Source organism: Natator depressus, chromosome 9, assembly GCF_965152275.1.
Source record: "Natator depressus isolate rNatDep1 chromosome 9, rNatDep2.hap1, whole genome shotgun sequence".
NCBI lineage: Eukaryota > Metazoa > Chordata > Testudines > Cheloniidae > Natator > Natator depressus.
The window spans coordinates 18,859,434-18,874,617 of NC_134242.1; the positions used below are offsets into that span (position 1 = coordinate 18,859,434).

The 15,184-nt window shown below is 37.5% G+C and overlaps 1 protein-coding gene across 2 annotated transcripts in view; it reads left to right on the top strand.

Annotated features, from left to right (window-relative positions):
• The first annotated feature begins 9,353 nt into the window (after positions 1–9,353).
• The window catches only part of BCHE (butyrylcholinesterase), a 48,531-nt gene continuing 42,700 nt past the window's right edge, over positions 9,354–15,184 (top strand). The window contains exons 1-3 of one of the 2 annotated variants that reach the window (XM_074963629.1): positions 9,354–9,491; positions 10,934–11,047; positions 13,329–14,853. In XM_074963629.1, the coding sequence (XP_074819730.1) occupies positions 13,331–14,853 (1,523 nt within the window). In that variant the 5' untranslated portion in view covers positions 9,354–9,491; positions 10,934–11,047; positions 13,329–13,330. The remainder of the gene's footprint in view (positions 9,492–10,933; positions 11,048–13,328; positions 14,854–15,184) is intronic. The other variant, XM_074963628.1, reaches the window with a different exon arrangement.

The window sequence follows — 15,184 nt, forward strand, 5'->3', positions numbered from 1 at the left end:
TGTATTTGATGACCCCTGTCTGAGGTGTCAGCTTGCCTTTTGTTTCTGGGGAACTGGTTTATAGCCACTCCCCAGACTTGAAACATGTCTTACTAATACCATAGGGTAGAATCTTCTAACCTTACAATGTTGCCACATGTATTTTACCAGGACAATAATGGTCAGCAAATTCTGAGTTTTCAGTCATACTCACAAGTCATACTTTGTACAAAATTTATCATAATCCTTTAAAAGCTGTGAACACGGGTACAGATCATCACAGGAACATATAAAGTTCTGCTTTTCCAAATGCAAGAAAACCAAAGACAAAAGGCGTAGTTTCTTAGCTTACAAGCCCAAGGCTTCTTTTCAGCCAACCCTTGACCCAAAACCTCTCTCTAAGTTTCTCTTGGGGTCACGTTGTGCTTAAGGCTTCTGCTTGGATTTTTTCCTCTGCTCTCATCTCTCTCAGTTGTTTGTGTTCTGCACACACACATCCCATTAGCCAAAACAATACTCAGCAAAAGCATCCACTTACACAGTCCAAATCTCCTGGGTTCACATTGCCCTTTTGTCTGAGGTTAGGGATTTTGATTAACTTACCTACAGTTATGTAAATGAAGGGTGGGTTCATACCCGTCAGACTCAACAAGGTTTTAACTCAACCCACAGCAAGGTTTCACCCAGTTCATAACACTAAGTTGCAGCTTCAATCACTGAACACAGCATCTTGAGGTAGCTGCCAGGCCCATATTAAGTAAATGTGAACTCTGTCTGTCTGGGTCTATATTTTCTACATATTTCTCCATATTTTATATGCTATTTACTTAGTAAGAAATTTATTCAGGTATTGTTTATTGTTTTTCTTACTATGTGGTTTTTCTTATACTTGTTCCTGCTGTTATTCTTGTTAATATTTACTGGTAAAATTATCTTCCTCACATTGGTTAGAATGTTCCATTCTATGCATCCGATGAAGTGAGCTGTAGCCCATGAAAGCTTATGCTCTAATAAATTTGTTAGTCTCTAACGTGCCACAAGTATTCCTGTTCTTTTCACACTGGTTTGTATGCATTCAAGTGCTGCAGTTGTACACTGGTTTTACTTTCAACAGTGCCAAGAGCCGTCTGCTAAATACGAGAACCTCTTTGGCCTCATGCAAGGGAGGAGAAGGTGAGCAAGAGGCTGTGAGCACAAAGCAATTGCTGATTTACATGGCTGAGTGCTAACCACTGTTAAATATTTTCTCATTGGGGAGGACAGTTTCGAAGTACAAGTGTCTCCAGAGTACAAACTCAGACTACATTTGCACTACTTTGTGGTCCATGTCAAAATCTTAGTTCGCTTTCATCAGCTGGTGTCACAGCTTTATGTGTGCACATGAAAATTAGAAGCATTCTAATGTTCTCATTATCATTCAGTCCTTAACCATTCCTATTTGTGCCTCCTATGACATTAGAGAATATTCTTACCCCCACATTTTCACACAGGAAACACAAGGCTTGAGCTGCTGAAGTGCAAAGTCGGCAACAAATGGTGCAAAATGACTGCCTATTTGTCTCTGGCTGCAATGCAAGCCAGTTGGGGCAGCATTTGTGTAGTACAAGCATACTCATGTGCAAATTATTGTGCAAACATTTCTCATTTGGCCCTTTGGTCTGGGGGCTCATTTTTCAGGCCATGCTCTCACTACACCTCTTATTAATAAATATTATGTATTACATAATAGCTCCTCCTGGCTGCTGCTTTTGGAAACTTTTACCAAGCACAATTCCCTGTATCCCTAGTTTGATCTCCATGGACAGTGGTCATTAGGAGCAAACACCACTATTGCCTTTTACTGCAGATCCAAAAAAAATTTTTTTAATGTGGCATATTAAAAATGCAACCCTCTTTATTATATTTACAGAACTAAGAGGGAATTAAAATAAGCAATGGTCTTGTGATTAAAGCTCTGGAGATCTGAATACAAGTCAAACTTCTTGAGTGACCTTGGACAAGTCTCTTCACCTCTGTGCCTCAATTCTCCATCTGTAAAATGGGGATAATAGTACTCCCTTTCCCTAATCTTTGTCTGTCTCACTAATTTCTTCCAGGCAGGGACTGTCCTCACTGTGTGTTTGTAAAGACCCCCACCCAATGGGGCCCAAGGGCAAAAGTAAGGGAATGGGTGGAGTGCCTCCCTTCATTGCTGAAAACAGAGGGAGAGCTACTCTCTTCTCCCTGGCTAGGCAGTTCTCCCCTAGTGCTCCCCTTCCTCCTTGGCTGATGCAACAAGAGCTCCCCCTCCTTGTTCAATCTATTTTAATGACTAATAACCCCCAATCACAGATGGGGTCTCTAGGTGTTACCATAAAACAATAACAAGCAGCCGGTGATGCAGGGTAAAGAAATATTGAGCTAAGTGCCTGCATTCCATCCTTAATTTTTATTCTTGTATCTATGTACTGAGTATATTTTGGAAAGATGCCACCATCTTTCTGAGAATGCTACTTCTTAAAAGTAAATTAAATTTGGATTTTTAGAGTTAATTGACAGAAAAACGCAAACAGAGGGAGGGGGAAAACACGTCCATAGCAATGTTATTTCAGGCTTGAATGATTTCATCAGCACATGTCAAAGTGAGAGGAAAAAAAGAAAACTAACTGTGTACCATTCATGGAGTGAGTTAATGTGTCAGGAAGCCATATAAGGAAAATGATCATTAGCAAGTGATATGCTTAAGAAATTAATGAAAGTGACTGAACCAATCCCTTTATCCCTACGCAAAATAGGTTGGAATATTTAGGAATAATTCATGGTTTAAGGTCTTTGTGAGACAGCAACTCAAAATGCCCTTTGTAGGGTTATAATCATAGAGTTTAAGGCCAGAAGGGACCACCAGATCATCTAGTCTGACCTTCTGTATATTACAATTTGTATTCCCCTCATTGTATTATTTTAACATCCTTTTTATTTTAATGTTCTGCACTTTATATATGTACTTTATATAACCTGAAGGAGTTTACTGTACTTTACCAATAAACCACCTGTCCTGACAGCTCAGTTTTTCAAACAGATGGTACTGTGATGAATTACCTAATATGTAGGAATGATGGCATGTTTCTGGGAAATTTGCACAGATGCTTTTAATGAGATATTCATGGTCACACACTGCTTGCCCATTCACAGAATGACGCTACCTTCTGTTACGACAGGCTCTCCTTCTGCCTTTATGCTTTTATGACTACATTATAACAGCCTCTATCATCAGAGGTCTGATAGGCTTTTGATGACATAAGTGTCTGATGTCAGTGGTTCAAAACATGAATGTAATTTTTCCCTATTTGTAGAAACTGGACAAAGAACAAATCAGCTCAGAGTAATCTTGTTTTTACAAAATGAAATCAATTTAATAAAATTTGGTGGAGGGGAAGAGCTAAATCAGTTTTGAATGATTGGAACTAAATAAAAAGAGACTATGGATTGAAGAACAGTTTTTAGTTTTGTCCTAGTGCAGACAGTGTTCAAGAAACCTGCACTTGATGCTAACAATTTAATGTCATTGTGGCCTCCTATCTCTTGATCAAGGTTACTGAGGAAATAGTAGAACTAAGATGCTGTTGAAGATAGCTAGTCACTAAGACCTTCTCTTGTTCAAGCTTCTGACTTGGTTGTACCAATAAGATGGTATCGGTTGATCTGATAATAGACCTCATGACTAGGAACAAACATCTGAACTAATGTTATTAGTAATTTTCAGCATCATCACAAGGTAATGCTGCCCTGTTCACTGGACCTTACAGGAGTGGACTAAGTTGGATTGAACTGGTTTTACTTATTCCTCCAGAGAGATCCCAGAGGATCATGATTCTATTCTGCAAGCATTTAAATTTCAATTATTTTGAAAAATTTACTCTTATCACCCCTCCTTCTAAAAGCCTGTGTCAAACCTTTGGGGGAGATGGGAAGACGCTATAAAATGCAATGTCATTTAATTCTGAGGTCATCTAGCTGCACATCTCTTTCCAACCAGATCTGAAAATTGCTGTTTCTCCACTGTTCCAGTGTCAGACGTAACTCAGAATGTGGATAAAATATTGGATTCAACTGATTCGAGGTAGATAGAGGTGACTTATTTACATAGTGCTTTATATTTCAAAGTGCTGTACAAAAATTTACTACTTCAATCTTACAACAACCCTATGAAATAGGTCATTAAAAATTGTTATATCTCTTTTACTGTTAGAGAAACTGAAATATGGAGAGGTTAGTTCACAACTTGGCTAAAACCACACAGAGAGAAGCAGAATTAGGTCTCAGGAGTTCCTGGCTTCCAGCCCCATGCTCACCCTACTAGATCCAAACATACTTACTTGTCTGTATCCCAGTCAGGGTCTTATCATTGACCACAGAGTCTGTTCAAGAGTCTGTTTGCTTGTAGTACTTATAAATTGTCAGAAAATTGAAATAATTCGGGACATCAATTATTTTCACAAGTGATCTTTGAACAAACACCTGGATCTACTTTTGTGCCAAGTCAGAGCAGCTTGGATACCTACCCAGTGGAGTGGTTGCTACCTGTTGGACACAAATCTATTTCCCAGATGGACAAAAACTTAACTAGTAGAAGTGGAAAACAGCACAGCTGTAACATCTTTGCAAAGACTGAATCTCTTGCAGAATGCACTGGAACCTAGACTATAATTTAATTAGCCCCAACACATTAACATAACATTTCAACTATGTGCTGACACTTAATTTTGTCTGTTTTCTTATAAGCCAAAGATGGGAAATGTAAAAGTGTTTTGCAAGCCATTTTGTGTATATATTAATCTTGTTTTAAATTCTGTTTATTGAAACAGGTCCCCATAAAAAGACAGAAAAGATTAGATTATTGAATGATACCATCGGGAACTAAAACTAAATAAACAAAATGAATAAAAATAATAAATGTATCTTATAATTAGCAATATTTTTTTTCATTTACACTGATTTCCCCAGAATTTTTGTAAAACAGCCACCGATAATTGTACTAACAAGGAGAAAATTATAGCAGCCTATAATTAGAGTAATAGGGAGAAAATTATAGCACCATATAATTGTACTAATAATGAGAACAAATAAGAACGCAGTGGTTTTTATAAAGTGCAGTGACATCCATTTTCAAGATATTCACCATAGGTATCTTTTCTAATATTAGCCAATTTCTACAAGGATAATGTGGCTCCATGTGACTGTTTAAACCATTTATTAATGGAAATATTATTGGGGAATTTCTATTTAGCAGCTCTCACTGATTAATAGCTAATAATAAATAACGTAGACAGGGCAAGAAGGATCAGTGTTAAGATTGTTGTCACATTCCAAAAGTGCTAGACATGTTGTTAGGTTGATTTGAGATTCAAAAATATTTGAATAGTGGAATTGTATTTGTCTCTGGAAAATTTTCATTATGTGGTGGACACAGCCACATGATCAATGTCACCAATACACACCACATCCTCTTCAGTATAAGGCCTCAGTTCTGCATCACACTGAGAGATTTTCTGCATCCTCACCAAGCCTCACTGAAATCCATTTATAGAAATAATTCTATAGAGAACATTTTGAGCTGTAGGTTTTGAATCCTAGATTTACAATTGAGTAAGTTACTATGGTGAGTGTCACTTTTGTGAGTGTGTTGGCTAGTCCATCTATTTTCACACTGCTGGCTGCCCTCTTAAATTTCATCATTCTTGGAATTACCACCATCAAAGGAATAGCTTTGGAATTGGACTAGGAGAGCTTTGGAATAGGAAAAAGGAATGAGAAAAATTATCACAGTGTTGGTCCAACCACTGGCCACCAATCACCTTTATAGCCTTAAACTCTATTCAAGGAAAACTGTATCTGCAGTGACATTGGTTTACATTCACTGCAATGTGGAAGAGTTAAATTAAACATATGAGAGTCCTTAAATGAAATACAACATGCTGAGAATTCCAAAAAATGTATGGCAGAAGAGGCAATAGAAGAGCTAGAGAATTTAAACAAAACGTTCACTTCTTCAGACCCAGGGCAACAATTCATACAAATCAGTCATAATTTACTGTGCATTTTTGTTCCTCACTGATGAAGTAAGATGAAGAGAGAGAATATAGGTTTTCTACTTTTTAACTACAGTATACATTTCTCCATAAATAAGGCACTTATTAAAGTAACACTTTCTATATGGTTCTTTTGAAGGGCCTTATCAAAACCTTTTTGAAAAAATTAAGTAAATGTTGTCCACCCTGTTACCTTCAGCATGTAATTTTCCACAGAGCTGCAAACGGTTGAAGTAGAACAATTTTTGCTTAAAGCTGTACTGTTTACACCCTATGAGTAAGGAAATATCTTGACATGGAGGCATGTAAGTCAGGTAAAATGTGTTTCCTCCTCTCTTCCACCCCCGAACACTTTCTGTGTGATATTTCCATTGATGATGGTGGTGGCTATGAGTGCGACTTGAAAAAATATGACCCCCATTGTTCTATAGATCAGAGCAGTCAAAAAGCAGGATTGAGTCAGGGATGGGATGAAAGGAGGAGGGTGTTTAAGTCAGAGAGTATCCTTAAAGTTCAGAGCAACACCTAGTGAGTGAAATACTCTTACTGGTGTGATATAGTCATATCTGTTGTAAAACAATCAAGTCTATCACTTATAATAACTTCCACTGGCATATTGGCAGCTCTGGGCTACTCCCTGATTCATCCAGGTATTCAAGCATATGTATAATTTAAGGCTACTCACATGCTAAAAATTATACATATGCTTAGGTAATTTGCTGATCTGGGGCCTCAGTTATGAAATAATAATACATAATAATATTTTGCACTCCTGTAGTATCTTCCTTTGAGGATCTCCAAGTCCTTGGCATACTTCAAGTAGTTCCTCTGAGTATTTTGGTATTTACATTAGAGACCGTCTAGATACAGAGGTAAGATCACTCAAAAACCTTAATTCTGCCCTAATAGTGCCTGAGGTAACTTACCAACACACAAGACTGGTCTTAAAATAATCTCCTTATTAGGAAGGAAACTGCACAGAAATAAGGTAAAAAACACTTCCTAATGTTCCTAACTTCCTAATGATCTCAAGCAGCAGGCTGTGCTGTGCTTCTTCTTTATTTCTATTACTCAGCAAACAGTGCCTCACCAAAAAACCAAATCACAGCATCTAGAGTCTACAGTAGGTGTGACATCTCTACAGTTCCTGGAGGACTTACTCATGGCACACACAGTGACTCCTACTAAGAGAGTCTGAGACAGCTTGATCTGTCAGTCACACAGGTTCACAAAGACCTTATACCTTGAGTTTAATAAATCCCTGTGTTGGACAGAATTGATAGTTGTTTTCAGGGTGGTCGCATCGGGGCACATTAAGGGTGTTTGATTGACCTTAGCTTTGTATACTTTATTTGTGAAGTGTAAATGTTACTGTTTTTCTGTGTCAGAGCCAGTGATAGGGCAGATCCAGGGGACAGATGTTTATGGAATGGTGGTGACCTATCTTGCTGGGCCTCAAAACTATCAGTTACAAAGCAGCTGAATGTGAAGTAATGCATAAATCCATCTTCTTGTTATTTCAGCATGTTCAAAATAAAAGTTTACGATCCTCTCTCCCTTACTCCAGTGTAAATCTGTTGCAATACTTGGGATTTATACTTGTGTAACTGAGCTCAGAATCTAGGTTGAGAAGCTTTAATCGAAAATGAGTGTGCATCTTTGACACTTTCACACTAAAGTTCCAGGGATGTATAACAGAGATTTGGGTTCAGATTGATGATACATTATCGCAAGGGCACGTCCCAAGAGTATGCCTAACAGACACGTGAACCTGAACGATACATGGTAAATCCTCACTATGAAAAATCCCATTTATCATGATTTTTTTCTAGAATTTTCTCTGTCTTCACATTAAAGAGTATAAGCTTAATATTTTAACTTTTTATTTGTGCTTTCTATCTGTTCTGTAATTGCCAATATTGTATTTTTTTTCTAATCAAAATAGAACTCTAGTTTGATCATTCTATCCAGGGAAATGTATTGCCTTGAGCTCTCAAAGGCGACAAAGTTCTGTGCTGTCCAGAATGAAGCTGGCTGTCTTTGTAGTAGTTGACGGCATGTAAAAGTCTGAGGTCTTCCTTCAGAGCAGTGCCAGAGAAAGTTGGGTGAGATAGCAGCATGGACACAGAGCCAAAGGATGGTGTTGTGGTTAAGGCACTTGAGTGGTACTCAGGAGATCTGGCTTTAATTTTTGGCTCTGCCATAGGTTCACTGTGTGACCTTAGGTAAATCCCTTAATCGCTGTGTGCCTCTGTTTCCCATCTGTAAAATGGGGTTAATAATGTATAATCCTTCCTTCTTCCCACCCCGTGTCTCTTATTTATTTAGACTGAGATAGGGACTGCCTCTTATTCTGTGTCTGTACAGTGCCTAGCACAAAAGGATCCTGAAACTCCTGATCTCAGTTGATGTTTCTAGGTGCCGTCCATAATATAAATAATAATAAATTTAAAAGTGACAAACAAGCAAAAGACAGATGGCGCCACCATAAATACCTCCCAGTCCTGTTAATGTCTTATTTCTCCAGTTGAAACAGTGATACTGTGTAGAATAAGGCCAGGAAAGTATACATTTTTTTAAAACTAAAATTAGAATGAGAAGATACAGTATTGTACAATGGGCATTTGACAGCAGAGCCAATCAAAACTCAGAACTTCCATTTCACAGGAAATTCCAGCATTTCAGAATTTGCTTGTATTCCAAATCAGAATGGAAACAATTTTGTCTAACTCCATTTTTGTCAAAATAAACACAATTTTGTGAAATATTTTGGTTTTGATTAAACTGCATTTTCTGATGGAAAACTGTTTTGTAGAAAATTTTATGACTAGCTCTATTAGACAATCAAATTCAGTTAATACAATTGATTGTTGTTGCTTGCTGGTATATCTGTATAAAATGTTCTCATTTTCTCTCCTTCCACTATTTGTAGTGGAAATAGCCAATTGACCTGGGCTGGAAAGATATTTTCAGTATTTTGCCAGATCGTTATAGAAATCTTGAACTTTTGCAAAAGAGAAAAAAATACAAGTAGGAATAGTTCTTCATGAAAGAAAAACAAAAAAGAAGCAAGATTTATACTTCTGCTGTTGTGTTTTGTAGTCTGATTTGTTATAAAGTTGTAGCCTTGTATTAAGGATAATTTTATTTTTCTCTTTCCAATACAATCTAATGCTTGATTTAATCAAAACTGGTATAATTCTGAAGCATTTCTACAACTATACCATTACCCTTTGAACAGATGTCAGATACTAAAGAACAGCTGCCTACAGATCAAGTTGCTGTTGCCAACTCTCGCGAGCTTTCTGACAGAAACAGTTGATTATAATGTCAGTACTGTCCAATTTACAGGCTTAAAGTAGCAGCCGAACACTGCTTTTCACTGAAGTATACAAAGATCTTGACTCTTTTAAAAACTTTGTAGTCTTTGTTATACAAACTGGGGTAAGTGATTCTCTATTTGCATGTTTCTATGCCAGTTAAACTCAATTTGTATGGGGATTCTGATCTTTTAAAATGTTATGTTCTGACCATTTGTTGCTCTGTTGGAGATACTCACTCTGCTCTGCAAATGGAACTGATGGAACAAGTAAGCAGGCATGTGTATCAGACCTTGGTATTATTCAAGGGATTCTGGGCTAAGTAAATTGAACTAAGCAATAAATCATTTATTAATTCAACCATCTTTTCTATTTAAATAGAGATTACGTAGCCTTGTGCATAGATTTCTTGGTTGGGTAAAGATTTGCAAGGAGAGAAAATAATCTTTGAAATAAATTATATTCCCTCACTGAATAAGAATACAAAAGTATATTCTTTTAAATTTTTATTGGATAAAACAAATACAGAAGCAACTTTTTAAAATATACAAATATAGTAAATGACATATCTCTACTTGGTTAAGGGTGGCAGGCTAAAGCAATCTTCTGACCTCTTTTATGCTTGTAGTAATAATCAAGTCATATTTATTTAGCTCAGTGTGTTTTATGTTGCTGACTTTGTTTTAATGCAACATTAAAATTATTACAAAATGTAATATTTCACCACCAAGTGCAGTAGCATACCTTTCAATTGCTAATTTTGTCACTATTAGCAGGAAACATTACTTGAAACTACCATGCTTTCATTTAGCAGTGTAGAAGTTTTATACTTTTCCCAAAGTTTGACTTATTTCATTTGCTCATTAAAATGATCAGATAGCTCATTGGAGAGCCAATTATAACATGTACAGTGTTGAATTTTTTACTTTAACTGTTTCTTTAACATTTGCATTAATAGCTAAAACATTTTAGGATTGTGGATCAAAAGTTCAGGGTCTGTTTTATATTTGCTGATTTTTACTTTTGTCTCTATTAGTTTTTTAGTGTGTGTGTGTGTGTGTGTGTGTATATATATGTATATATATAGAGAGTCTAAAGGTTCTGCATGAACCCCATATTCCTGATGTTCACATCTCCCCTTTATGATTTATTATTATAATTTCACTTTTCTTATGCCTATAATATTACCATTGATTATTTCAATCTTTTACAGTTCCAGATAGCACTTTAAATGCTACGTTAAATGCTTGCTTTCAGTGTGACATATTGGATTGTTTTAAAAATTACCCTCCTTATCCAGTTTACTGTATATTGGATAATTGCTGACTTCCTATGCTGCTAGGTCCTTAGCCCAATACCGATGCAATCTCCTGATCACTTAATTCATGAATTAACTTAAAAGTAATACAACCAGGATTTGACTCATGCATAATCCTTAACCCCTATAGAACATTTTTCATTTGTAGCTCTTTAAAGTGCTTTACAAAGATAGGAGCTCTCACTGTAACCTTTGAATGGGTGGGTAAACTGATGTACAAAGTAGTAAGTGATTTTATTTTGCCTAAGGACTGCAGCTTGGTGCACTAAATCCCTGATTCTGCAAACAGTTGAAGTAATTCTGTTGGTCTGAGGCTGCTCACACCAGTAAAGTTTAGCATGGGTGTGTTTGCAGGATTCTAGGTAAGTAAATCTTAAGGTTTGGTTATTGTTGGATAAAGCCCTTTAGCCCTTTATCTTTATGAATCACACTGAGAAGCTTCTACGTAAAAGATTCTATTGCTTTACATCTTTTTCCACAATAGATCATCTGTGTACTATAGATTTTTATTTGCTCATGCGTTTAACGCAAGTGTGAAATATTGTCTGTGATAATTTATCTCTCTGAGTTACTTTGATTCTATCTCATATTTAGGAATCACTTTAACAAGAAAGAAGAAAAGGAGTACTTGTGGCACCTTAGAGACTAACCAATTTATTTGAGCATAAGCTTTCGTGAGCTACAGCTCACTTCATATGCATCCGATGAAGTGAGCTGTAGCTCACGAAAGCTTATGCTCAAATAAATTGGTTAGTCTCTAAGGTGCCACAAGTACTCCTTTTCTTTTTACGATTACAGACTAACACGGCTGTTACTCTGAAATCTGTCATTTAACAAGAAACTTCCCCATTTTTTCTATTCACCCTCAACTTTCCAACAATAAACAAACAAATTAAGTGTTCTTAGATCAGGCATTCAGCTATACTTTCCACAGAAATTAGCCTCACTCCTTGTAAGGAGAGAAGTGCTGCTCATTAACAAAGAATGAACTATTTAAAGTGGCAGTGCTGAATATGCTACTTACAACAGGACAGAAGCGGGGGGCGGGGGGGGAGAACAAAAAGAGAAGACAGGCTTTGTTGAATATATTCACTGAAACAAACTATAGGATTGGGCCAAATGAGGGTTTTCTTCTTTTTTGACATTTGGCTTTTGAGAGGAAGAGAATGTTTTTATAACAGAGTTAGTAAGTCCAACTTTAAATGACTAAGATCAATGGGGCTACGCACATGCATAAGCACATGATTAAGTACTTTACCTAATCAGGGTCTAAATGCCTAGAATTACCAGCACCTAGAGGCCCCAATCAAGGACTGTACCAAGCACTGCAAAAATAAAGAAAAAATATAGTCCCTGCCCGAATAAATATACAATCTCAGCAACAACAATAATGTTAATTGTTATGGCGAACAATGTCTATAAAACATTTATTTGTTCATGATTTTGGCATAACTATGTATGTGAATACATACAAGAACTGAAGTTATAGAGTATTACAGACATACAAATCAATTGAAGTACAGACTTATGAAAAACACCTCCAATTCCCAGGCAGTACTGTTCAGTTTATAGCGAAGTTATTTTGATGTTTTGCTATTGCATTTCAACCCACTTGGGTTCTGTATCATAAATACATGGTTCAATATCTACAGTTTCACATGGTCCCTGAAACAAAAATAGAGATCTGAATACCCCCACAAGTGGAGAAAATTCTAATTCAAATGAGAGAAGCTGCTTTTTTGGGGTTAATAATGTGTCTGTTTATTTGTGAAGAAATTGCTACATGGGCTGAATTTTGTCCCATAGTTCTAGTAAGAGTTTCCTCGATATCCTTAAGATTGTGCACATTGTTACTAGCTCTCTCTGTTTACGGGATAGTATGAATTAGAAAAGTAACCACTGCCAGAATAATTTCTAATCATGCATTATGTTTTGCATGATGTTCTTCTCATGTACTAGCACCAATTTACAAAGGTAAATATTATGAAAAGGCCTGAAGAGCATATTTTTGTGTGCTAAACCAAATGAAATAGTGTTTGTGGGACGAAAACAGATACTCCTTAGCAAAGCAACCTATGTATGGCTACTTCTGGTGACTTTTACTGTGATGCCATACAAGACACCTGCTGCATTGGGCATATGGCTAATGGTTCATATAGTCACAAACTCACTGGCAATATACCTTCCTCTCTTTCGCCCACCCCTACCTAGCCCTCAACCTCCTACCTCCTTCCATGCTGTGGTGGACAGAACTGTTGTGGAGCACTTAGGGGCAGCAAAGTCCCTGTGGATCCTCTCCATGTCTATCCCCTCTGTATATAGGGACATCTATGCCAATGTGAGGAGAGAAAGCAGGATTATGATCCAAAAACATTGTCTGACTCTAGACTATAAAATTTACCCATTGCTGGAAAACCATGTCAGAACGGGGTGAAGTGAAATCGTTACTGAATATGATTCAGCAGCAAGTGTAGCCAAGGACAAGCCATGGCTAAAATCTGCTCTGTTGCTCTGTGCAGCAGAACCACCCCAGTTTCAGTGCCTTTGGGGTCTTCCACATGCCTTCTGCATGCAGCAAGGTTTGGCCCTTGTACTGATACGTTAAAATGCATGCTCCTAAACTTCATTTTTATTTTATTTCAGGAATGATGACATGCAGCAATGGGACAAGTGTCTGCACAAGATTTCTGATGTGGTTTCTTCTACTGTATATGTTTGTCAGGAAGGTGCTACCTGAAGACGACGTTATAGTTACCACTAAGAAAGGAAAAGTAAGAGGGATTCACTTGCCTGTACTTGGGGGAACTGTGACAGCCTTTCTGGGAATTCCTTATGGAGAGCCACCACTTGGTAGACTACGATTCAAAAAACCAGAGCCCCGCAACAAGTGGACAGAGATTTGGGATGCCACAAAACATGCAAACTCTTGTTATCAGAATATAGATAAAACTTTCCCTGGATTCCCCGGGTCAGAGATGTGGAATCCAAACACTAACCTTAGTGAAGACTGCTTATACCTCAATGTATGGGTTCCTTCTCCAAAACCCAAAAATGCAACTGTCATGGTATGGATTTATGGGGGTGGATTTCAATCAGGGACATCCTCTTTACCTGTCTATGATGGCAAATTTCTGGCACGTGTTGAAAGAGTCATTGTAGTTTCAGTGAACTATAGAACAGGGGCACTAGGATTCTTGGCTTTACCTGGAAACCAGGAAGCTCCAGGAAATGCAGGTTTATTTGATCAAAGGTTAGCACTTCAGTGGGTCCAGGAGAACATAGCCATCTTTGGTGGCAATTCTAGAAGTGTGACTTTATTTGGAGAGAGTGCCGGGGCTGCTTCCGTTAGCTACCATATCCTTTCTTCCGAAAGCCATCCTCTTTTCACAAGAGCCATCATGCAAAGTGGTTCTGCTAATGCCCCCTGGGCCACACTAACACATTCTGAGGCAAGGAAGAGAACTTTGACTTTAGCTAAATTACTCAGCTGCTCTGGTAGCAATGAGACAGACATAATTCTCTGTCTCCGAAACAAGGATCCCCATGATGTCCTTGAGAATGAAGTTTCTGTTTTAACACACAACTCTCTTTTAAAAATGTATTTCTGTCCCATAGTTGATGGTGACTTTCTCACTGAAATGCCACAAACATTGATCCAGCATGGGCTCTTTAAACAAACCCAACTCTTAGTGGGAGTTAACAAAGATGAAGGGACAGCTTTTCTAGTGTATGGGGCACCTGGTTTCAGCAAAGATAATGATAGCCTGATCAATAAAACAGAATTTCAAGTAGGTTTAAGTCTGTCCTTTCCAGAAGCAAGTGAACTTGGGGTGGAATCAATCATTTTTCACTACACAGACTGGGAAGATGAGCAGAACCCTGACAATTATCGTGATGCTATGGATGACATTATTGGGGATTACAATATCATATGTCCTGTAATGGAGTTCACAAATTTTTTTGCTCAACTAGGAAATAATGTATTCTTCTACTTCTTTGAACATCGGTCCTCAAAACTTGCTTGGCCAGAATGGATGGGAGTAATGCATGGTTATGAGATTGAGTTTGTATTTGGATTACCTCTAGAGAGAAGAGTTAATTATACCAAAGCTGAACAAATCTTGAGTAGATCCATATTGAGATACTGGGCAAGTTTTGCGAAAACTGGGTAAGTTTAACTTTTGCTCGTTGATTTTTATGTCAGATGCACAAACTAAAAATACTGATTCTGTTGATTGTGTTCCGGAGGCTAGTGAGGACTGTGAAGAAGGATTAATCGTCCAGCTAGCTGGGACTTCTCTTTTATTATTGATAAAAAAAATAGCATCTCAGTCAAATAAACTGTTGAAATGCAGCTGACAATATCATATGAGTTTAAGAAAATGTTGTGTACCCTTCAAAGTTGTTAATCATCTGCTGCCCACTTATGGCAGCAGCTGTTGCAAATGAAGGCAAGCATTTCAAGCTTCAAAAACGTAATGGTCAATGGCAAAACTCTG